Source organism: Panthera tigris, chromosome X (assembly GCF_018350195.1).
Source record: "Panthera tigris isolate Pti1 chromosome X, P.tigris_Pti1_mat1.1, whole genome shotgun sequence".
In the NCBI taxonomy this organism is placed as follows: Eukaryota; Metazoa; Chordata; class Mammalia; order Carnivora; family Felidae; genus Panthera; species Panthera tigris.
The window spans coordinates 109,813,162-109,839,357 of NC_056677.1; the positions used below are offsets into that span (position 1 = coordinate 109,813,162).

The 26,196-nt window shown below is 45.3% G+C and overlaps 1 protein-coding gene across 1 annotated transcript in view; it reads right to left on the reverse strand.

The window, feature by feature from the left end:
- Positions 1 to 26,196, reverse strand: part of GPC3 (glypican 3) — a 422,120-nt gene that overhangs the window by 110,910 nt on the left and 285,014 nt on the right. The window contains exon 5 of the mRNA XM_042974938.1: positions 18,881 to 19,006. Within this exon, the coding sequence (XP_042830872.1) occupies positions 18,881 to 19,006 (126 nt within the window). The remainder of the gene's footprint in view (positions 1 to 18,880; positions 19,007 to 26,196) is intronic.

Below are 26,196 nucleotides of genomic sequence, written 5' to 3' on the forward strand. Positions count from 1 at the left end.
CTCAGTCAGTAAAGCATGAGACTCTTTATCTCAGGGTCATGAGCTTGAGCCCCATATTGGGCGTAGCGATTACTTAAAAAAAAAAAAAAAAGAAGAAGAAGAAGAAAGAAGCAAGTTTCAAATCTGGTGGTGAAGTTCCTAGGTTCCCAGTTTTGGGGGTCAGAGAAAGGATTTCCTGTGTTCCATCAGAAACAGAATCAGTAACTATCCACTCAACACTCCCCTACTAAGCACCAACATAGCCCCGTGCTCAGCCACAGACCCCTGGTGGTTGGACTTCCCGAATTTTCCAGTGTTCTGGCCCACTGTTTCCAATCTGGGCTTCGTGGACCCAATCCTGCCTCTGGCTTTGGCAAACCCGGTCCTCACGAAACGAAGTCTTCAACGAGCGGCCGTGTTGGAGCCCCCAGCCAACCTGTGACAGCGGATGTACAGGTGTACTTCTTCCTGCCCAGCTACAACATCACCATCCCGCAACATGACCTGCGGGGCACAGGCACGGGGTGCTGCTGGGGCTGCCGGGAGGGAGAGGGAGCCCACAAGAATAAGGTGACTCGGTGTCAGACTTGCCCAAGAACACTGGAAAGTCTCGTCTGCAGAGTGGAATGGCTGCTTCTGCCGTCTTCTTCCCCTCCAAGCATTCCCAGAGCCCTGGAATCCGGGCTGCAGTCCGAGCCACGAGGTAGCAGGAGGGACCACGGCCTACAGGTGTGCCTGCTGGAGGACGGTGGCGACGGCGGGCACGGGCACGGCAGCCAGAACAGAGCCAGCCGCTCGGCCACTTGGCACAGGGGAAGGAGCCTGCCGTCTGCCCGCGTCCGGCCAGCAGAACAGCTGTGCTCGGCCACCCCGAGCCAGGCACTGCCGCTCCCCGCTTGCCGGCGATAGAATAAAACCAAACAACCACGGAGGAAAGGAAAGGTGAACTGAGGTGTAAGGCACGCCCCACTCCAACCGCCCCCGCGGCTGCAGGTGCCCTCAGCTCCTTGACTCTTTGCACCTGCTCTCCCACCGGAACAGGCGGCCCGTTGTGTGAGGCCGAGCGCGTTGAGGTGCCGAGCAAACACGAGGTGACTCTCCCGACCGTAAAGTGGATGGCATTCCAGGAAAACTTTACTAAGCCAAATAAAAGTGACTGTAAAGCACTCGGTCAGATATAAAAGTGCTACATAAATACTTAATAAAAGCTCACAGCAATGCACGCGGGGACAACTAGGTCGGGACTCGGCCTCGCTCTCTAGCCCCGAAGGGTCTCGGAGAGAGCGAAGACCGGCTCGCCCACGCTGGTGTTCTCAGCCGCTTTGTATTCCTTGGCTCTTACCTGCCCTGCGGCCCCGGGCACTTCTCCACATGTAGCTCTCCCCTCACTGATACAGCCCTGTGCTTAGAGCGCGTCTCATTTCAATTCTGGGTGCTTCTGTCAAATATTATTTGCAGCAACAGACCCTGAATTCCATTTCTTTTGCTCAGAAGCCCCACTGGGGTTATGTGGTGCTCTGGGGGTGGGGGAGAGATGTTTTCTTTCAGGTTTAATCATACGAATTTCACCCCGAACTCTCCAATATCGGAAACGAAGGGCCACTCCGACAACATCTCAGGCCACCCACCCGCACCCCTGCCGCCCCAGAGATGCCTGGAGGAGTCAAATGAAGAGTTCACTGCTGTCCTAAGGACAACAATTATACCCTGGGGCTCCTTTTGACGCACTTTCGCTTTGGTCTGTTTGGGAACCGTCAGAGAAGCAACTGGAAATTCCCAGCCTTCGTGGTGGCGGCGTTACGGTATTCCTCCTCCTTTCAGACTCCCTCCCCGTCCAATATCCTTGTCATGGGATCTCATAGCCTGCTAGGGCTAGAAGGAGCTTTTGAGGCCGTTCTGTCCGACCCCTTCATTTTATAAACGAAAGAAAAAGGTGAAGGGCAGTGACTCGCCCAAGGTTGCAACCTAGGACCCAGGCTGGACTTCCAGAACAGGGCTGAGAGGGCCTCTTCTTACGTGGGCTCCAAAGCTCCATAGGGGATACACAGGCAACGGCTTTACTACAGGAGCTATGTGTGTAGAGGAGATTGAATGGAGGGCTAGCCTCAGATGGTCATCCCCTTTCTCCCAGGGGATGTCACTTTATAGCCTTGAGTGGCTCTGAGAGCAGAGAAGCCGGGTAGGAAAGGCAGGAAACGCATTGCTATGTTAGCTGGCTCGGCCCCGGGGAGAGCCCAAGGAAAGGACAGGATTTAGCAGCACAAGCCAGGGAAAAGCTGGACACAACACCCGCTCCGGGTCTGCTGGACTGGACAGAAAAGCAAGTGTACATCAGAATTTCCGTCAAAAGCAGAAAGAAGGAAGGAGAGCTTTGGTCCCATGAAGGAGAGAAGCCAGGCGTTTGCTGGTCAGGGCAGTGTAGTGGGTAGAAGGGCACAGACTACCTGAGTTTTGGATCCCAACCCCCTAGTGCTGTGGCTTTGGGTTAGTTACTTAACCCCATCAGTAAAAGGAGGGCAATGGGAACGTCCCGCTCCAAAGGCTAATGTGAGGATAACTCAGTTAACGCACACAAGGGTGCCGAGTGCAGTGCCTGGCACGTGGGAAGCACCATAGAAATGCTATGATTATCACGACCCACCTCTGTTGTTTCAGTCCTACCTTCTGAAGTCGTGCTACGACCGTAGGAGTTGGAGGTGAGGGAAGAGAGATGTGATCGAAATGTCTCGGGGAGGAAATGGTGAGAAAAGGTCAAAAGTGCGGGCAGAGACACCAGCAGACTCGGTGAGCGGCAACGCTCCCAGCCCGCCTCTGGCCCTCCGACGGAAGCTCCCTACAACCGCGCCTCTCTTCCAGATTTGGTGGCTGTTAGAGGCATAGCTGACAGCGGGTGACCAACCGTCTTGCTCTGCCTGAGACTGACGACTCAGAACCTCCCGTGCCCAACAGGGGACGTTCTCAGGCAAACTGGGTCAAGTTGATCCCCGTGGGGGCCACATGGTGTTTGCTACTCGGGATTACTATTTGTTATGGCCAGACCAGCCGCCATCCGCGGGCATTTGGAAAAGCTGGGTTATCCAGAAGCCACGTGTAGTGATATTGGAAAGTGTATTTATTTATTTTGAGAGCGAGCGCACACACGCACACGTACGCAAGCGAGCAGGGGAGGGGCAGAGAGAGGAGAGACGGAATCCCAGGCAGGCTCTGCACAGTCAGCGCAGAGCCCTGCCGGGGCCTCGAACCCACAAGCCACGAGATCATGACCTGAGCCAAAGTCGAGAGTTGGATGCCTAACCGACTGAGCCACCCAGGCGCCTAAAACGTGTGGTGATTTTTTTAAAAAAATGTTTAATGTTTATTTTTATTTCTGAGAGAGAGAGAGAGTATAAGCGGGAAAGAGACAGAGAGAGAGAGGGAGACGCAGAATCCAAAGCAGGCTCCAGGCTCCGAGCGGTCAGCACCGAGCCCAACACGGAGCTCGAATTCACGAACAGCAAGATCATGACCTGAGTTGAAGTCAGACGCCCGACCGACTGAGCCACCCAGGTGCCCTGTATAGTGATTTTTAATGGGACTTTCCTCAAGGTCTATGAAGTGAGGGAAAAAGTGTTTCTTAAGTAAATGGATTTCACCAGGGGAACGTTAGCCAATTTGAGGATGATGGTCTTTAGCAGGACATTCACCCAGAATAGCCTCATTACCACTGGTTCTTATTTGTTGATTCTCTGATGCAGGCTTTCTCCAAGCTCTGTTCCCAGTGCTGTTATTACATGTGTTTGAAAGTAATAAAACTACATTTATTTCAAAATGGTCTGTCACTCAGACTTTTTATTAATTTAAACTGATGCTACCAACCCCTCAAAGTATTTCCTTATCCAGGGCCAACCGGTTTATTTAGCACCATGGATGGACTTGTTTAAAAATAGAATTTGTGGGGGGCGCCCCGGTGGCTCAGTCTTAAGCTTCCGACTTCGGCACAGGTCATGATCTCACAGTTTGTGACTTCGAGCCCTGCGTCGGGCTCTGTGCTGACAGCTCAGAGCCCGGAGCCTGCTTTGGATTCTGTGTCTCCCTCTCTCTGTCCCTTCCCCGCTTATAATCTGTCTCTCTCTCTCTCTCTCTCTCTCTCTCTCTCTCTCTCTCTCTCTCAAAAATAAGCAAACATGAAAAATTTTTAAAAATAAAAATAGAATTAGTGGGGAATAGGTGGATTTTCTTAAAGAAAAAAATCAAAAATAGTATCTCTGGAAAGATGCATAGAGAGAAATACTCAGGAAGCTGCTAAAGCGTTTATAAAGAGAGCTCACCCAGTAATTGTTAATTAGCCAGCACACAGTTCCATTTATTCAGGGCAGAACTTCCCTCCATATCTGATCTACTTTTCTACATTAATACCTAGTCAATGCAGGGCACTTTGTAGTTTTCAAAGATATTTCAAATGCATTTTGTCATTGGAGGCTTGCGGCAACACTTAGGTAATAAAGAGGAGGAATTAATGTCACCATTTCACAGGAGAAGAAAACAGAACACAGAGTTGAAGCAACCTGTCCAAAGGCACACAGTGACACCACGGGGAAGCTAGATCTGGTCCTCACGTTTGTTTAGCCACAAGTACGTTTGTCAGTTCATCCACCGAATTCATTGTGGATGGAGACGTTACTCTACGCCACGTACAGCTAGCCAATGAGGATATTCAGGCAGAAGACAGAACTAGCAGAAAAAGACACATGTGAAAGCTCCTAATACAGGGGAACTGGGGATATGCTAGAGGAACACCTAGGTGCTGAGGGGTCCATAACCCAGACTAGAACGTGGGGCAGGAGGATTCGGGCTCTTCAGAAGACATGCCGTTGAGTTAAAGATAGGTAGGGGTAGGGGCGCCTGGGCGGCTCAGTTGGTGGAGTGTCGGACTTTGGCTCAGGTCATGATCTCACGGTTCGTGGGTTCGAGCCCCGCGTCGGGCTCCGTGCTGACAGCTCGGAGCCTGGAGTCTGCTTCGGATTCTGTGTCTCCCCCTCTCTCTCTCTCCCCCTCCCCTGCTTGTACTCTTGTCTGTCTGTCTCTCTCTCTCAAAAATAAATAAGCATTAAAAGAAAATTAAAGATAGGTAGGGGTAAGCCAGTCCAACAGCCCTTTTTCTGGCCCCTTCTGGAATGGTCCCTGTCCTAATCCTCCCTAATCGTATTTGGAGATAAAGTTTTCAGCCTGAGTTGTTGTGTAGCACCACACGCTACATGTCCCTCCAATCCAAAGCTGATGTGCCCCAACCTCAGGTGAGGACAGGTTAGTCTGGCTCCTGTTGGAACAGAGATTCATCCTGGTTCGGGCCTGAAGCTGTGCCCAGAAGCAAGAAGAGGGATGAAATGAGCAAATGAACGGCTCAAACTAGGCAAGGGTTCATGGTTTGGGTGGTTTTTAAGATCATCTGGCATGGAGGTCACTAAAATATGAGAGGGCAAAGAGTAGAAAGCTCCACATGACACAGGAGCTACAAATTAAAAGGTTTCCTTCACGGGGAAATGAAACTTCATCATAAGGGCGACCAGCCCAAGGATCAAAGCCACGCTCACGTAAAAGAATAAAATTCACTGGCTTGAGAAATTGGGAAATCACGACCGATTTTAATGATCTCTCTCCTTTTCCAAAAAGGTTAAGCCAAGGGTGACAAAAAGGACATTAGAGCCTTGGGCACCTCGACTTGACCTGGAACTAGACCCGTCCTGCTTTCTAGTGTAAGTCATCGAGGACGATTCCCTGTGTTAATTACAATTAAGAAATCCTAGGAGAAGCTCTTTAAACCACCTTTGCTCTAAAATGCAGTACGAAGGGTGGAAGGCCAGCCCAGTGCCTATGCTTAGCTGCAGTGACTTTCACTTGCTCCCCAGTGGGCTCACATGCCCACCAACTAGGACCAAGGTGCTGCAACCAAACGTGCACCAACTGGGACCAAAGATGGAGTGTTTTGTTTGTTTGCTTTTGCAGGAAGGAGAGGAAATAAATTAAAAATAAGAGCGAGTGGGTGAAGCTGTCCTCCTGAAGAATTAAGAAGTGGGTCATTGAACAGAGCTGAAATGAGGCTTGGCTGCATCTACCTTCTGGGGAAGAACTGTGAGGGCCTCTTCACAGGCTTCTTTTATTGAACAACAGCGATCCTAGTTACCACTTTTTTGAGTTTATTTATTTTGAGAGAGAACGAGAGCACAAGTGGGGGAGGGCGCAGAGAGAGAGGGAGAGAGAGAATCCCAAGCAAGCCCTGTGCTGTCATCATAGAGCCCCAGAGGCGGGGCTCGAACCCACGAACCGTGAGATCATGACCTCAGCCGAAAAGAAGTCAGACGCTCAGCCGACTGAGCCACCCAGGTGCCCCGTGGCTACCATTTCTTGAGGGCCTACTGTGTTCCAGGCGCTATGCTCTGCATTTCACAATCTCTCTGAATTCTCTCCGCCGTCTATTAAGGTAGAAATCATCACTTGCATTGCACAGATGGGGAAACAGGGACTCAGGGAAGAGAAAAAGCTAGTGCATACTAGACCAGAAATTCAAACCGTGGCTCGCTGATCCCAAAGGTAGGGGCTGAAACACGACTCCGCTGTGTCTTATGATTGCCATGTCATGTTGAGATTTGCCTCCGTGTACTTTTTGTTAACCCCCAACTGTTTGGCTGTATGTCTATCGGTGAAAGTCATCGAAAACTCCAACGATAGTTTTGCCCTTGCTTAAGCAGAGGAGGAAAGGACAAAACCTGGAGAGCTGAGTTTCTTTTAAAGGAGCCGCCAAGAGCTCGTACCCTGGGGGAAGAACCGGGGCCACAGGCAGTAAAGAAGTGGCACCTGCCCGACACTTCCTGTGCCACGCAGGGGAGAAGAGTCACTACCACCATGGGGCGCCTGGCTGGCTCAGTCGGTTAAGCGTCCGACTTCAGCTCAGGTCATGATCTCACCGTTCGTGGGTTGGAGCCCCGCATCGTGCTCGGTGCTGACAGCTCAGAGCCCAGTGTCTCTCTCTCTCTCTCTCTCTCTCTCTCTCTGCCCCTTCACTGCTCACGCTCTCTCTCTCTCTCAAAAATAAATAAACATTAAAAAAAATCACTACCACCACGACATTTACAACAACAAGGGAGTCGGAGCGGGCGAAGGGCAGGCCCGCTGGTGGGAGGCTCCCAATCAAGGCTTCCCTGACAGATCTTTTCCTGTCCTTCACACAAGCAAGTCTCAAGAGTCTGTTTTCTTTGATACTTAGTGACTGACTACCAGCAGTAGCCCTCCTGGGTCAGAGTAATTGGGTGAAAATGTTTTGGGTGTGTTTCAGGTGTTTGTGGAGGTCAGAAGCTTTATACTTTTTAAGTTTATTTTGAGAGAGAGAGCGTGAGCAGGGGAGGGGCAGAGAGAGAGAGGGAAAGACAGATTCCCAAGCAGGCTCTGAGCTGTCAGCACGTGAGCCCAACGTGGGCTCGAACTCACACACCGTGAGATCATGACCTGGGCCGAAATCAAGAGCTGGATGCTTAACCTACTGGGCCAACGCGCCCCAAGGTCAGAAGCATTCTGATGCAGTGACACAGGAATTGTGTTTTAAAAATTTTTTTTAATGTTTATTTTTTAGAGAGAGAAAGACAGTGTGTGTGGGGGGGAGGGGTGCAGAGAGTGGGAGACACAGAATCTGAAGCAGGCTCCAGGCTCTGAACTGTCAGCACAGAGCCCGACACGGGGCTCGAACCCACAGACCGTGAGATCATGACCTGAGCCGAAGTCGGACACTTAACCGACTGAGCCACCCAGGCACCCCGACACTGGAATTGTTAAAGGAGATTGCCCAGCTGCCTTCTCAGGAACAGGTCAGGGGACTCATCCTGCCCAGCAGCCTTGTTTCAATCAATTCTCCACCTACCTTACATGTTCTCTGGGAGGTGAACATAAAGTAATGACAGATTTCAAATTCCTAAACATCTACCACTACGTATACAGCCCAAACCGTGTCGTGTCCATCAGTGACTGTGACATTACTTGAAACATTTCTGGAACTCCTCTTTGGAAATCCCATTTGAGGCTGATCACAGTGTCACAAGAAACGAACAGCCCCATTATTTCACCTTCTTGTTCCAAAGGGACCCCGCATGGTATGAACAGGCTCGATCAGCTACCCCATTCACCCGTTTGGTTCCAAAAGACTTGTAGATATTTTCCTCCAAATCCAGTTTACCTTTACAGGAGGAGTGGCCTATACTTCTTCACCCTTGCTCTGGACATTTATTTATCTGGCCTGCTCGGCCAAACTATAATGACGTGGTAACATCAGCAACAGCTATCGTGTGTATTCAGTGCCTGCGTGCTAGAACACATCTCCACGACGATGCTGTAGAGTAAGTATCATCCCCATCTGACAAATCAGGTAACAGAATTTGATGTCCAATGACCTGCCCGAAGCACGCAGTGTCTGAACGGAGATGAAAATCTCCATCTGCATCATTCTAAAGACTGCACTCTTCCCAAGATGCACCTGTCACCTGACTCCTGTTTGCTAACCTCTCAGGGTCTTTTTACCATAATCCTCAGCCTGCACCACTGAAGATCAGCTGGCTGAGAACCAGCAACCGACAGGCCCCAAAGGCTGGCCATATGCCCTCAAGGCTTTTCCCAAAGAAGATGTAGAAAAAGGTTTTGAGGACTGGCGGCATCCATATAATCAGTCTGTGACCTACCAATGCACTTGCTTTGAAGGAGGAAATGATATTTAGAGTGTAGAAACTCTGGTATGTTAAATGAGTAATTTCTTAAAGGCAGCTATAGTCCTTCATGGACACATCTCCTAAGCTTTCTGGGCTATAAGAGCTCTGGTGCTCTGAGCCATGATCATAAGATGAGGCTGGCCTTGCCCACCATCAGAATCACATTTCGAAGGGCAATTGGGAGGTGGTATTTATTTGTTGAGGATATGGGTATCCTGAGACTGGCCCTGAAGGGCCCCAAATGTTCTCTATATAATGAACTGATCCGATTGAGCACAGGAAGGGCTGGCCTAAGTACTAATAGGACACAATCTGTTTATAGTAATAAGCCGTGGGTCTTTAACAGGTGGTTACGGACATCAATACTGAGCCATGAAAATATGTCCTGGTACTTCAGACATGAGAGTAGTCAGGTGCAGCCCATCCCGGATCCCAGACGTGGTACACCATGTTAAGCTGTCAGTCTGTGGGATAAGCTGGGTTTTTCTCACTCAATTCTGAAGGCAGAGCGACTATAGGCGACACCATAATCTTAAGGGATAAGTGTCACGTATTGCCATAGAGTAGGTCCTGAAAAATACCTGTCACTAAACACTACTTTTGAGATAAAGCTATGATGAAAAATATGCCAATCTAAGCTCTCAGAGGGATTATTACACGGAGGTACACTCCAAACTTATCTAATGTCTTACCTTACCGGGATTTTAAAAAGTCTTCAGCTGCCATAAATACTTCATGCTCTACCAAATCAAGTCCTCCTCTACATGATCCAGTTTTCCTTCAAAGCCTCTCCATGAATAATCTGGACTTACCTGAAGCGAGGTAGGAGATGCGAACTGCCATGCTAGCAAGCAGTAGGGTGCTTCAGTACCTTCATTCTAGGGCATGCACTCAGGCTAACTAACATAGCAGTTCCCCAAATCAGAAAGAACCAAGCGTATGTTTCCGCTTCCAGGAAAACTAAAGCAAAAATGAAATCCAAAAACGTCTGCGGGGGACCAAGACCTGTAGGGCTAGGCAAACATTCTCTCCTCTCGCCAGTAAGCAGAGCTTCCTGTGGGGCAGGGGCCAAAGGAAGAACTAGCCACAGAAAGAAAAGAGCTGGGATGCAGAAGACGATGCTAAAGTTTCTAATCCCCAAACCATCACGACAGGGGCCGCTAAGAAGAACCACCGGGCCTTGACTTTGGCATGATTTTAGTCTGCCCTATGCCTAAACAAACTTCCGATCAAATGACTTCAGGACATGAATCAATGCCCTTGAATATTATGTCCACGATCCACTGTTTACTTTTTTCTTCCTGTGCCCCCTTCCTTTTGGCTCTGTAGTCTGTCTCGTATATTTCCTTCCCCGTTGGTACTTCCATTGGCTGTGCCATATTTAAAGTTGTATGGGGGCTCCTGGCTGGCTCTGTCAGTGGAGCATGTGACTCTTGATCTTGGGGTTGTCAGTTTGGCCCCATGGTGGGTGTAGAGATTACTTTAAAAAAAAAACAAAAATCTTTGGGGGGGCTGGCCGGCTCGGTCAGTGGAGTGTGTGGCTCTTGATCCCGGGGTTGTGAGTTCGAGCCCTATGCTGGGTGTAGAGATTATGTAAAAATAAAATCTTTAAGGAAGAGAAAAAGTTGTACGTGCACTGCCCTGAGCCATTAGGAGGAAAGCCACCACCTAAACCTAAAACACAAATAAGCAAAACCCAAATAACAAATAACCTATTTCAGCACGAGAGCATGGGAGCTATAGACAACAACTGGTGTATATCACTAGCTTGTTTGGATGTGACTTCAATGAGCTGTGCATGCGTACATGTGCGTCTGAAAATGTATACACTGGTGCCTGTAGGTCTTATCTTCACTTAATTCCTTCACCGTCAAACGGAAGATGGTGAAGTTCTTCCCATTTTGTTATGTACACCAAATGAAAGACGTGTTAGTGCTAGAAATTGGTCCCTTTCCACCAAAGTCCTCAAAACAGAGGATTTTTTTTAAATGTTTTTATTTATTTATCTTGAGAGAGAGAGACAGAGAGAGCATGAGCAGGGTCTCAGCAGGGGCTGAGGGAGAGAGAGGAAGAAGACAATCCCAAGCAGGCTTCACACTGTCAGTGCAGAGACTGACGCGGGGCTCGAACTCATGAACTGTCACATCATGACCTGAGCCGAAATCGAGAATCAGAGGCTTAACTGACTGAGCCACTCAGGCGCCCCTACATAGTGTTCTTAAAATAAATGCATTAGCATTCCCCTTTCTCTGCATCCTTGCCAACATCTGTTGGTGGGAATGCACAGTGGTGTAGTCACTCTGAAAAAAAGTACGGAGGTTCTTCAAAAAGTTAAAAATAGAACTACCCTAAAACCAAGCAATTTCACTACTAGGTGTCTATCCAAAGGATACAAAAATGCTGATTCGGAGGAGCACATGCACCCCAATGTTTCTTTTTTAATTTTTTAATGTTTATTTATTTTTGAGAAACAGAGACAGCATGAGTGGGGGAGGGGCAGAGAGAGAGAGGGAGACCCAGAATATGAAGCAGGCTCCAGGCTCTGAGCTGTCAGCACAGAGCCCAATGTGGGGCTCGAACTCACAAGCCTTGAGGTCATGACCTGAGCCGAAGTCGGACGCTCAACCGACTGAGCCACCCAGGTGCCGTGCACCCCAATGTTTATAGCTGCGCTATCAACAATAGCCAAACTATGAAAACAGCCCAAATGTCCATTGACAAATGGATAAAAATGTGGTGTATATATAGAGATCTATATCTATATCTATATCTATATCTGTATCTGTATCTAGATAGAACTTCACCATCTTCAGTTTGATGGTAAAGGAAAGAAGTGAAGATAAGACCCATAGGCCACAGATTGTGTGTGTGTGTGTGTGTGTGTGTCTGTGTGTGTATGTATTGTGTCTGTATATATATTTATATATAATGGACTACTACTAGGCAATGAGAAAGAATGAAATCTTCCCATTTGCAATGTGGATGGAACTAGAGTGCATTATGCTAAGCAAAATAAGTCAGAGAAAGACACATATCATATTTCACTCATACGTGGAATTTGAGAAACACAACAGATGAACATAGGGGAAGGGAAGGAAAAATAAGATAAAAACAGGGAGGGAGGCAGACCATAAGAGACTCTTAAATATAGAGAACTGAGGGTTTCTGTAGGGGAGGTGGGTGGGGGGATGGTTAAATGGGTCACGGCATTAAGGAGGGCACTTGTTGGGATGAGCACTGGGTATCATATGTAAGGATCACTGGGTTCTACTCCTAAAGCTAAGACTACACACTGTATAATAACTAACTTGAATTTAAATAAAAGAATAAAATAAAATAAAATAAAATAAAATAATAAAAATAAAATAAAATAATAAAAATAAAATAAAATAAAATGAAATAAAATAAAATAAAATAACTGCATTATGGGAATGTCTAGTTGGCCCAGTCAATTGGGTGTCTGACTCTTGATTTCGGCTCAGGTCATCATGTTACGGTTTATGGGATTGAGCCCTGTATCGGGCTCTACACTTACAGTGTGGGGCCTGCTTGGGATTTTCTCTCTCCCTCTCTCCCAGCCCCTCCCCTGCTCACACATGCTCTCTCTCTCAAAAAATAAAATAAACTTAAAAATTAAGTAGCTTATGAAAACAATCAACTATTCTCCCTCACCTTTCCTAGATTATAGGGACCAAAAGAAGATATTTTTTGCTCTCATTTTTAAAATTATATTGCATATGTCAGGAATTGGGTGTTAAGGGATGATCTCATGCTCACTCCCACTGATTGATATGCCACAGTCTATCCATCCAACCCAGTAGAAGAGAGAGAAAAATAGTCTCCTTACCCTACTTGTCTGCAATAGGTTTTGAGATAGGAACAAAAATCCTTGAAAACTAAACCAATTGCTTTGTATATTCCTGCTTTGGCCTTTCCAATTAAGCAGAGTAATTCTAAAGAGGCATTATGAATATGGGAAGACTTGTCTGATCAGTGGAAATAAGCGTGCGTTACACACATGGTGTGTGTGTGTGTGTGTGTGTGTGTGTGTGTGTGTGTACTTTCTCAGGTGAAATGTGAGGTAAGATCACAGAGGAGGGAGAGGAGGCACCCTCAGTGAAATCTGCCCCTGCACATCTCAGGGAGTATATTCTCTAATGCCAGGTGCCTCACGTATTCCACTGAGAGAGTCCCAGAGTCATCCTGAGCAAACACAAAATAGATACTGATTTGTTATGTGCAGAAGTGGCTATGTGGAACTGCCAAGAAGATAACAGCAATTTTCAGGAGCTGACCTGGATCCAGGCCCAACCAGTCCAGCAACATGACAAGGAGCAAGACCAGCCAGGACTGAATCACAAAGGGGGCTAAGGTGTCATGCCACAAAGTACAAGTCCTTACATATACAGAACTGATAAGCCTCAAAATCGCTAGGGACGCATAAAACCCTCTGGGAGGTGTGCTGATGGTAGGAGAAGCTACTTGACCACACACATACGGCTGAGAGAAAAACACTCGGGAGAATGACTGCAAGGGGTGTAAAGAGGAGAGGTGAAGGAGAGGCTAGCATTTAGGTGGTGGTCCAAGATGATGGCGCTGGGAGACCTGAAGGTTTGGCTGCCCTGTCCTCAAGGTCAAGGGTGAGCCGTGAGGAATCCAGAGGTGGTGAGAGAAGCCTGATAGAGCTCAGGGTTCACGTGAAAATGGGTGGAAAACCGATGACAGTGGATAAACAAAATGTGCCATATCCAGACAGTGCAATATTATTTGGCCATAAAAAGGACTTAAGTACTGATACATGCTACATTGTGGATGAACCCTAAAAACATCATGCTAAGTAAATGAGTCTATTTATATGGAACATCCAGAATAGGTAAATCCATAGAGACAGAAAGCGGACTGTTGGTTGGTTGCCATGGGCTGGGGGAAGCGGGGAATGGAGAATGACTGCTAATGAGGACAAGCTCTCTCTTTGGAGCGATGCAAAGGTCTTAAAACTAGACAGAGGTGGTGATTATACAACATCATGGATGTACGAAATGCCACTGAATTGTATACCTTACACAGGTTAATTTTATGTTATGTGAATTTCACCTCAATTACACACACGCGATCAATAAATAAGGAGGGGCAGAGCCTCTGTTTTGACACCGCTGAGGGGAACTCTCCCTGGACGGCTTCTCGTTAAGCTGTAAACTCCTCAGCAGCAGCAGGCACTGGATTCTACTTATCACTGTGCCCCACGGGGCCCAGTGTATGAGAAGTGCTCAGTCTTTGTTGCATGAACCTGAACGATCAGATGCTAAATGTACAGACAACATCGCATTTTTTTCAAACTAGCAGTTTTTGAACACGTGTAAGTTTAAGTATCTCCTGTTACACTAATTTAAAGACAAACTTGATTAAACAGTACAGTGGGGCTTACCTTCCAGAGGGTATCAAACCATCCGGAAGAAGAATGAAAATTTTAGTCCGTGATCCAGATATTTAGCCTCACAGTTCTCAAAGGGTGTGTGACGATGTATTTACTACGCTGCTTACTCTTCATACAGGTATTTTCAGCACCAGTGCAGGCAGAGCCTACGTTTACCTGTTAAGCCCAGGGTTAACGTACTCCCATGGGATCCTTTATGCTTCTCTTGGTCCCAGGGATTCTCTAACTGAAATTCTCCGTAGTTTGACAGAGGCAGTTGTACGAAAGCTCTGCCTATACGACACATGGTAACTCAGATCGAAAGCGCGTACCCTCTCATGAGCCAAGTTCACTAATTCCAAGATTTCTCTGCTAAATCCCAGAATCCAATGTTTACCTCAAGCCAAGATGGGGGGTGGGGTGGGTTGCGGTGGGGAGGTTACGAGGACAAATGGCAGCTTTATGTGGTACTCCGTCAGACTAGATCTGTGGAGACATTCTCTTCGTTCATGTTTTAATTGATTAGTTTCATAAGAGCCAACAATTGAAAGGATGTGAAATACGACCATATTTAGAGAAACAGTGGTTTGAACTCTTTAAAAGTTGAGTGGTCTATATGTACATGGGTAGAAGGAGGGTATAAATAGCTTGACAACCCAGCTGACATGGATATTGATCCATATTTTCTTTAGTATCAATATGTTCCTTTTAATCAGGTGTCTCCACTGACAAGTCTCATTTCCCTTCAGGATCCTTGATTTTCATACATTTTCTTGACTGAGAGTAAAATACTTTGAAAGGAATATAAACCCAACCTGTAACTATAACAAGGTTACAACTGATTTGGCCATATGAAGTGGCAACTGTTACTTAAGACTAAACGAAATGAGAAATTCAAAGAAAAGCTCTGGAAAGACATTTTACTATCGATGAGATGTGCAGTGTGAAGTTAATCTTTATAAATGGTACAAATAGAGGGCACACATGTCCTCAGGCTACAGAACTCTGTACTACTAAATGTATATCCTTGAGTAATTTTTTTTTTTAAATCTAGTTTGACACTATTCCCTAGTCCAATCATCGCATTAGGTCAGTAATTTAAGTATAGGTTAATTATAACCTGAGGTTACTAACCAAGAGTTACTTCCTGGATTATATTACCCTTCTATCTGCAGATATGTTTGATTTCCTTACTTCCTTTCTCCCTCCCTCCCTCCCTGCCTCCCTCTCGACCTTCCTTCCTTCCTTCCTTCCTTCCTTCCTTCTTGCCCTCCCTCCCTAGATACCACCTATCAACAATAAAATTTGTTTTGAAACAACAGACTTTTCAGAAGGGGTTTGGAATAATAGCTTTTCTCGATACTATTTGTTTTATGTTATTATTTTGTTTGATACCATGAGATATTTAAAGCTAGCAAATTAAACAAAAAATACTTCAGTTAACAGAGTTCTTTTAATGGTGCAAACGTTCATTTCACTAATTTTTAGGCTCGTTCAAATTTAGCAGGCTTTGGATTCCATCATTTGAGAGAAGAGGACTTTCTTGATTCTCGGGAAACATCCTTCATGAAAGTATACTGTGCATGAAGCAGTTTATATGAGCAAAATTCAATTTAAAAAAATCTCACCGCAGGGGTACCTGGGTGGTTCGTAAGATCGAGCCCACCACGAGGCTCCATGCTGACAGTGTGCGGAGCCTGCTTCTGATTCTCTTTCCGCCCCTCCCCTGCTGATGTTCACTCTCTCTCAAAATGAATAAATGAACTTAGAAACATTTTTTTTTAAATCCCACCAGGGCACCTGGGTGGCTTCATTGGTCGAGCATCTGCATCTGACTCTTGATTTCAGCTCAGGTCATGAGCTCACGGTCATGGCACTGAGCCCCACGTTGGGCTCTGTGCTAAGCGTGGAGCCTGCTTGGGATTCTCTTTCTCTCTCTCTCTCTCTCTCTCTCTCTCTCTCTCTGCCCCTAACCTGCCTATGCATGCTTGCTCTGTCTCTCTCCCTCAAAATAAATAAAAGAAACTTTGGGAAAAAAATACCACTAATTCAAAAAACACAGGCCTGGGAAGAAATTCTTTTGAATTAACTAAAACTGGATCATCTGATTTTGTTTTTCTTAAAGAGCAATAGGAGATACATCCATCAGGATTACAACATTTGGCCTTAAACAAACACAACAATAGAGAAACGGTATTAGCACCTGATATATAGTAGGTGCTCAAATATTTGTTAAATGAGTAAATAAATGAATACATTAACAAATAAATGTACTGTCAATTAAAATTTCTTCTTTAAGAACAGACCATGGTTAGGGGTGCCTGGGTGGCTTAGTCAGTTAAGCATCTGACTTGATTTTGGTTTAGGTCACGATCTCACCATTTGTGAGATCAAGCCCTGCACTGGGCTCTGTGCTGTCAGAGCAGAGCCTGGAGCCTGCTTCGGATTCTGTGTCTCCTTCTCTCTCTGCCCCTCTCCGGCTCTTGCTCTCTCTCTCTCTCTCTCAAAAATAAATAAATATTGGGGCGCCCGGGTGGCTCAGTTGGTTAAGCCTCTGACTTCGGCTCAGGTCATGATCTCACAGTTTGTGAGTTCGAGCCCCACGTCAGGCTCTGTGCTGACAGCTCAGGGCCTGGAGCCTGCTTCAGATTCTGGGTCTCCCTCTCTCTCTGCCCCACCCCCACTTGCACTCTGTCTCTCAAAATGAATAAACATTAAAAAAGTTTTTTTCAATAAATATTTTAAAAATAAAAATAACCAGACCATAGTTAGAAGATATGCTGCTTAAAACAAATTAGTATTCAGGAATTGTTCATTTTTACCCTATTAGCATACCAGTGGGTAAGTCACTGGGATGGTTTCTCATGAAGCTTATGTAAGAACCACATATTTGACCTGTGGGCATTTTCTTTTTTTTAAAGATTATATTGTTTATACCTGTTTTAAAGCATCTGCTTTTTATAAAGCCAAATACCAATGGCTTTTCTCTGACACTTTAAAAAAATATGTCATAGCAGTTAAGTACATTTTCATGATTCTACTTAGAACCTGATGAGCTTTTAGGATGATAAATATGCACGATTTCTCCAGAGTGGAGTGGATGCGTGGGGCCATTAGTCCCTGTAGCCCGATTCACGTTTGCTGGAGGCAAGTCGATCTCCCTGCAAGTTCAATGACTCATCCAGGGTGGCATGCAACTTCAGTCTCATTAGCACCTCATTCTCACTGTCCCAGGTCAGTAACACGGCTTAGTTGAGAAATAAGCGGGTTTTCAGGCATGTGCTTGGGAAGAGGAGAGGTGGAGGGGGAAGGGAGAAAGGGAGAAGGAACAGAAGAAACCTGGATTGGGCTTCTGGTATGTGCCAGCCGGCTAGGGACTTTACATTCATGACCTCACCTAATAGTTATAACAGCCCTGCGAGATGCCCTTCCCTTATGGAGGAGGACCTTGGGACTGTCTAGGTTAAGTGACTCACCCAAGGCCCCACGCGGTGAGTAGCGGGACAGAGATACAGACCCAAGTTCATCTGGCTCCAAAGCCTTCCTCTGTCCGTTACATTACATGACTAATTCATTAGCCACTGAGCATCATGACCTGTCCTGATGTTGGTCCCCACTAGACTATAAGCTCCTCAGAGCAAGTAACTTGCCTGTCTTCACCCTCATATCCCTTGCACTAACTTGGTGCCTAACCCACAGGATCTCAAAACATAAATGTATGAATGAATGAATGAATGAATGAGAAAAAAACCCCACAGACTGCCAGAGCAGAAGGGCTCTAATCCAACCACCTCACTTTTTAGACGGGGAAACCAAGGTTCAGAGAGATTAAGTCACTTGCCCTAGATTAAGCAACTCTTTAGTAAAAGATTCAGAACCCGAGTTCAAGTATCTTCTGTATTCCCCCTTACAAGATGCTGCCACTTGGGACAGGTTTGGAAGCGTGTTCGTCAGCTCCACATGGTTTCCTAAGCATTCTCCCCCTCCTAATTTCGTCCCTTAATCCCAAACTGTTCCTTACACATGCGAAGCAAGGGAGGTTAGGAATGCCACGAGCCCACTAGAACGAAAGCTTCGCCGGGACAGGAAATTTTGCCTGGCTTGTTCACTTCAACATGACTGGCGCTTAGAAGGTGCTCAGTAAATATTTGCTGAATAAATATTCTTTCCTTTCCAGCGATGAGCAAATTCTTCATAGATGACAGATGTTAGCACAGATTCTATTAACACTCGGTGATCAACCATTTCAGCAAAACTGCTTGATGAAATGGCACTCCTCTTTCCCTCCCTATTCTTCTTTCCTCCGTCTTCGTCTATAAAGTGGGGGAAATAATGGCATTCATTCCAGAGGACTGGTGTAAGGATACAAAGAGTTAATACAGACAAGCACTTAGCATGGCGCTTCATATGCCGTTAACTCTCACTAAATGATAGCCATTGGTATGTATGTGATTTCCTCAAACCCCTTAAACAAGGGTCCACATAATGAGGCGATGCAATAAGCCAAAGTTGTTTTATGCTGCACACCTTGTAAAATGTCCCTGAATGCACAGTTCTCTACATGCTTCCAAGTTTGTAAATTCTGTAAGGGCTCTAGGTTACAGACAGCATCTGGCATGTCACAGATGCTCACGTGTATGTTTTTCCTAGAAGTTTTCTTCTGTAATTAATGAAGGCAGAGAGAACACGTAACTAACCTTGAGATGAACATATAATGATTCTTTCCCAAGTTCTGCTATATTTAACATTCAAAAAAGAGTACCTCTCCACGAGTTCTTGTCCATTCCAGCAAAGAGTGTCGTTTTCAGCCACAGGACTGTGGCTGCAGACGTAGCCAGGCAAAGCACTATAGAAGCTGATGAAAGATTTCAACTTCTGAATTAGTTCCCTGAAAGAAAAAGAAAACATCTGTGCATAAGAGGCAAGTAAACCCAGTATGAGAAAAGTTTAATTTCCTTATCAGCATGACAGAAAGGCTCTGCCAGGCTGATTAGAGCCATAAATGATTTTAAAAGACATTCTAGGCTACAAGACCACAATTTAGTTTAAAAAAAAATCAATAAAATGATATTAGGGAAAAAAAAAGTTGTTTGCCATATAAGGTGCCTCTCCTATCAGAAGGATGATTTAATTCCAACGTTCATTTTCTAGCACGTTCAGCTTCCATTGTTTGTTCAGAATGCTGTTACCTACATTCTCAAAGGTGCTGATTACAAAGCACACTGGAGCACTACATATCTTTCGGTTTCTGGGTGTAATTGAGTGCATTGATTGTAATTTACAATGCTATTACCCTAGAGATGGCCCCTTTCCATGCAGGCTCGGGCTAACAGTTGCAGATCACAATTGCAGGGTGCTCAGAGCACTGTAGGCGCTATGAAATTCTCCTGACAATATAGTCAGAGAAACTCACATCTGCTAGAGGAGGAAGGTTTCTTTGTGTGTATATTGTGGTGCCCATGGGTGTGGGGGGGAGATAGGAGGGAGTGAATCCTAGTATGTTTTATTTATTTGCTTTGGCTTTTATTTTAAATATAAGACAAATTGTGTGTGTGTGTGTGTGTGTGTGTGTGTGTGTGTGTGTGAGAAAGAGACAGAGAGAGAGAGAGAGAGAGACAGGGAGGAGGAGGAGGAGAGAGTGAGCACATTATATATGCAAATATGTATCAATACACATACTCACATTACCCAGCAAAATTTCTGGCCTATTATTTTGTTTCAGATGTACAGGGACACACAAAATAAGGCGCTACAGACTGGAGAGAAGTGGATACGTTTATAAAGAAATATTAAAATATCTATACAATAGATGTCCGCTGGTAAACAAACAAAAATAAAATACTCCTTATTTTTCTAAAGCAGTGTTGTTGGTAGAAAGGAAGTTAAAGCATTCTTCGTAATCAAGGCTATCTTAAGTCTCTACTAAGTTTTTGGAGACTCTGGCCAGGGAATTTGCTGGCAGTGGAGTAATTATTCAATACTGTCTCCAGGCTAAGAATGGACTGGCCTGATATATAGGCCTCTGGAGGAGCCAGAGGCCTGAATCTCATTTGGACACTGGTGGGAGTCCTGAGCCCAGAAATGCCTTCTGGGGCTTGCTCTCCGATCTCGCCAAAAGAGGAAGACTGGTGGAAATTATTTTCTTGCATTTTTCCACTTTGCTACTATAAAACGATTCATTTCAACTGATGATTTGGAAGAGAGAGCATGCTTATAACACTCAGCACATCTTCACAAAGGCTAGGGGCACGGTAAAGCCAGGGTGATGGAAAGAACAGTGCGAGAAAGGGTACTGGGATATATAAAACTTCTGATACCCCAACAGTTGCCTCCTGCTATGCTCAAACCCCCTCGCAGCCTACTTCTGGGCACTGAACTCCATCACCTTCCAAAGTGAAGAGGCTCAATACAGGGCTCTGAAAATAAAAGTCAACATTATAGTTTCTAACAGGAAAAAGATGGGTTCAATTAACGCTAATAGGAGAGATGCTCTGTTTTACAAGGTAATAATACAGTTCCCAAGAGTGGAAACTGAAAGACTAAAGGCTGAGGCTGAGTAATCCCCCCCACTCCATGAGGAAATGGAATATGGTCATTAGTCTACGGGGGGGGGGGGCGGGTGACGGCCTGCTCTTTAATGAAAGAGTTTCCTTTAGGCCTCCTCCTACCTCCAAACTCTCTCTGAGATAGCACGTGGGAAGAAAAATTGAATTCATGGCAAAGCCTTCCAATTGAACTTCCCTAGAAGTTTAAAAAAAAAAAAAAGGCTCTGAGCTTCTCCCCGCCCCTGAACCCTCACAGTTTCCCTGGGCGATCATAAAGGTCACTGGCAAGTTGGAGAAGATTCACAGAGGGTCTGCCTAAATGTCAAGGGGATAAGGGGCTGCCATAAACATAAGACCTCCCACTTTCCAATGGAAGGATATTACTCAGTGGGGTCGAGATAAATGTCTACGAAAACCGCAAAGAATGTGAATAATGTGAACACAGTCTGGGTCATCAAATTCTAGAACTCAGGGGAATCTCTTTGAAACTTGAGCAAGGTAACTTGGGGACATAAAAGGCCATCCCATGTCATAGAGTACTCGTTACTGCCACAGGACATGCAGGATGGACCTAGGAAGAGATTGTGTTTTAAAAACTTGCTTGTGACTTAGTTATTTTGAATTTAGAGCACAGTTTCATTTAGTGACCGTGCTATAATGCTGGTTGTATTCTCAGAGCTATCCTGTAAAACCTGTTAGGAGTGGTAGGTAAGAGCACTGATTTTGGAGTCTGGCCCACATGAGTGTCGAATGCCAGCTACTCCCTTACTTACTTAGCAGTGAGACGTTAAGCAGATTCTAAACTCCTCTGGGGCTTAGTTTCCTTAACTGTAAAATGAAGCTAATGATAGGCTGCTATGATGACTACTTGGGACAATGCATGTAAAGGGTGCAGCATAGGACCTGGCACAAAGTAATCCCCCCATAACATTAATTGCTGCCAATATTACCATTACTATAAGCCTGTAGAATATAAATATTTAATGAAACATATATTATATTCCAGAAAGTATGCAAGGTGATTAAGATATTTTTCGCCTTCCAGATAACTATTTTTTTTTATATGCACAAGATGAATAAATCCTTCATCTTTTGAGGTGGTTATTAATAAGTACAACCATGTTCTCTCCCCAAATATTTTTCCTGGGATTCTTCTTCAACGACCAACTGGCTATTGGGCTGGGTAAACCCCTGGACTAATCTGGGATAGCAGTTTGAATGGTCTTTGCCTGGTAAGATGAAGTCAAGTTAAACATCAATTAATCCTCAGGCAATGCAAATCAAAGCCACAGTGAGATATCACTTCACACCCACTAGGATGACTACATTAAAAAGGACAATAAAATAAAATAAAATAAAAAGGAGCAAAAGTGCTGGTGAAGATGTGGAGAAATTGGAACCCTCATATCGTGGGTGGGAATGCAAAATGGTGCCGCTGCTGTGGAAAACAGTTTGGTGGCTCCTCACAAAGTCAAGTACAGGAGTTACCATATGACCCAGCAATTCCGCTCCTAGGCGTATACCCCAAAGAACTACAAATGAGTGCTCAAAGAAGTACATGTATATGCATGCTTATAGCAGTACTATTAGCAACAGCCAAAAGGCAGAACAAGACAGAGGTCCGTCAACCGATGAATGGATAAACAAATACACAGTCCATACAATGGAATATTATTTGGCTTTCAAGAGGAATAAAGTATTCATATATGCTGCAACATGGGGGAACCTCGAAAACATTATGCTAAGCGCGATAAGCCAATCATGGAAGACCGCGTATTATAGGATTCCATTTACATGAAATGTCTAGCATAGGCAAATCTATGGAGACAGAAGGTAGATTAGTGGTTGCTTCTTAGGGTTGGTGTGGGGAGATGAGGAGGGTTGAAGAATGATAGCTAAAGGGCATGGGACTTCTTTTTGAGGTGCTGAAAATGTTTTAAAGTTGATTGTGGATTGTGGTGAGGGTTGTACAACTCTGTGACTATACTAAAAACAGTTGAATTATATACTTTAAATGGATGAACTGTATGTTATCCCAGCTTTATTGAGATATAACCCCCCAAAAAGGGTTGAGAAGAGGTGAGCTACATCTCAGAGGAAGAGAGGCTTGTCTCCTAGGAGGAGCAATGCCCACTGGGGCAATGGAAGGAGCCAGATGTGCATGGGCATGAACTAAGAGCATGAGTGAGGAGGGAGAAAAGAAATTTGCAGGAGCTGTAAACAATGGTTAAAATCTATTTCTTCCTTCATTTTTAAAAATAAGGCCTGTTGGTGGGGCACCTGGGTGGCTCAGTCGGTTACTCATCTAACTTTTTTTTTTTTTTAATTTTTATTTATTCTTGAGAGAGAGAGAGAGTGGAGGAGGGGCAGAGAGAGAGAGAGAGAGAGAGAGAGAGGGAGAAGGAGAAGGAGACACAGAATCCGAAGCAGGCTCCAGGTTCTGAGCTGTGAGCACAGAGCCCAAGCAGGGCTCAAACCCACGAACCGTGAGATCATGACCTGAGTCGAAGTCAGATGCTTAACCGACTGAGCCACCCAGGCGCCCCTGCATCTAACTCTTGGTTTCAGCTCAGGTCATGATCTCACCATTCATGTGCTCAAGCCCCGTGTCGGGCTCTACGCTGACAGTGCAGAGCCTGCTTGGGATTCTCTCTGTCCTCTCTCTTTGCCCCTCCCCCACTCTCTCTCTCAAAATAAATAAATAAACATTAAAAAAATAAGGTCTATTGGTTTTCTTTCTCATTGTAAAAGACATATATGCTCACTATGGAGAATTTAGAAAATACAGAAAGATAAAAGGAAAAAAAAATCCTATTCGTAGTCTTACCAGCCACAGATAATCACTACTAATATTTGGATGTACTTCCTTCTAGACTTGTCTCTCCAGTAAAGTTTCATGCTTTTTTTCCCTAAAACTGTTCTTTTTTTAAAAAAAAATTAAGATTATTTATTTTCAGAGAGAAGGAGAGAGCATGAGCAGGGGAGGGGCTGAGAGAGAGAGAAAGACAGAATCCCAAGCAGGCTCCATGCTGCCAGTGCAGAGTACGACGTGGGGCTCGAACTCATGAACTGTGAGATCATGACCTGAGCTGAGATCAAGAGTTGGATGCTTAACTGACTGCACCACTCATGCACCCCACCGTAAAACCTACTCTTGATAGACTTGTTTGCAGATTTCTTTTTGGTTCTTGGTGTGTACTATTCACACTAGAATCCATGGTGCATTTGATTAGAAAACAATCTGAGAGGGGCACCTGGGTGGCTCAGTCGGTTAAGCGTCCGACTTCAGCTCAGGTCATGATCTCACGGTTTGTGGGTTCGAGCCCCGTGATGGACTCTGTGCTGGCAGCTCAGAGCCTGGAGCCAGTTTCGGATTCTGTGTCTCCCTCTTTCTCTGCCCATCCCCCACTCATGCTCTGTCTCTTTCTCTCTCTCTCTCTTCCTCTCTGTCTCAAAAATACATAAACATAAAAAAAAAAATCCGAGACTAATGGAACAATTGCAGGCTCTCAAGTAATTCCCAGGGCTTCTGGGGTGAGGCAGTGTCCCCCTTTGGGAGAGCAGAGAGCAGGGCTCCAGCCCATCTAGCCAACTGGCCAATACCTTTGAGTCCCCCAGTATAGTGTGTGGCGGTACCTTGGGGCAGGCCATTCCTTCATGTAAAACCTTCTACACATGGTGGGGAAATAAACCTTTGGGCTCCAAAAGAAACTGGGATTTTTAAAAATAAATCCACACATACTATTTTGCAGAAGAAAGACTTTCTAAACTGTTGGAGAGTTAATGAGCTTTTCAAAAGAGAGCAACAACAGGTGATAATGTCCTCTGACACCACAGCCCTGAAAGCAGCAGAGTGTGACAGGGGCAGTTTACCTCCTGCTGAGTTTACTGGGCCTCTCTCATTTCCCCTCCTCTTTGTCACTCATTCCTAAACTCGATCTGGCATGGGAATTAAGGGTGTTTTACTTTTATCTTTTCTTTTAAAAAGGCTTCATCCCTCTGCTTATAATTTTAAAAGGAGGCAAGGTAAAGATCTCCATTTCTCTCTTTAAAAGAAAGCTACCTGGAACGAAATTAGGTGACATATTAATTAGCCACGTATGACTCCGTCCAGATTTTTCTTTGTGCTAGGAGCCCATGGCAGATAACAAAAGAACCTCCACCCATGAACGAAGGCAGTCAGCTCAACTGAATTGTCTCTAAAAAAAAAAAAAAAAAAAAAAAAAGTATGGACAATTAGTTGCCCAGGATGGGAAAAGCAATTTGATTGAAGGAAATGTTCTTCAATTCCAATTCTACTTTATTCTAATACGTGCAGGCCAAACATACCACTCGACATGGAAAGAGTAAAGCCTAGGGCTCACTTAGGTCAAACCCAACACTTGCTTACAGCAGCCTGCTCGGGGGGGCAAAAAAAAAAAAAAAAGAGTCTCTTCATAGAGCTTTCCATTCAGGGTGTTAAATGTGGAACGAAAGGGCAGGGCCCCTTTGCATGCACGAGCCATTTTGAAATATTGCGGGCCGGGTGCACGTGATCTTCCCTGGAGGGCTCCCACTGTCCTCAAGACGAGCGTCCCCTTCTGCAGTCTGGGGGAGGGGATTCCCTTGGCTTTCTTGTAGTGATTTGCTTGGGCGGGCATCAAAGCAGCACTAATTGGAAACCACTACAAGTAAAAACAGCCTTTCATCCCTGACTGCAGATCCTGAACTTTCCTCCTTTATCATTAAGGTTCTTGTTTTCTTAATATAAAGTAATAGGAGCTCATTATTTTCTTTTTTGAAAAGCAGCTGAAAACCCAGAAAAGCACATAAACTAAAATAATTATAATTGGAGTGATGCAGGATCGTGTTTAATTCTGTGGCAGAGAACCTTTCACAGTCTGAACCCCAACTGTAACTTTCTACCATTCCAAAGATTAGCCCGTACTTTTTTCTCAGGCTGTTCCCTTTGCCTGTAGTATTTTTACCTCTTTTCCCTCCCCCATCTGCTGAATTTCTAAGCTTCCGCCAAGGCCCGGCTCAAAAGTTACCTTCTCCAAGAAGCCTTTCTCGACTTTTACAGGAGAGCCGCTAATTCCCCCAGCTGCGGTGCTGCCATACTTTTGGACACAGCTCTGCTATGACATTAGCCCGCAGTGTATGGAAATGATTTGTGTGTCTCCCCCTAACTAGGCTAGAAGCTCCTCCTATTCATCAGAGTCTAATCCGTACACAATGCTTAGCCTATAGATGGTGTTGACAAATGCTGAAAGAAGCAGGGCCCTATTTAGGGCAGAATGACTTGTACCAGAGCCGAGACTCGTTGATTCACTCAGGACATACTTTGTTGTTTTGTTCAGAGGGTGGAAGGCACCACTGAGCTTACAAAACTGCCCAGCCAAACCAGAGCAGCGGTCGGAGAGAGAGTGGGAGTAAGCATTGATTTTGGACCAGGGAGCTGAGATCAGCTTTTGTTCTTTTCTTTCTAGGTCATTTACTAGTGTCACCTAATCCATTGCCCCTTTAGACCAAGTCAGAGGGGGAGAGGAGGAGG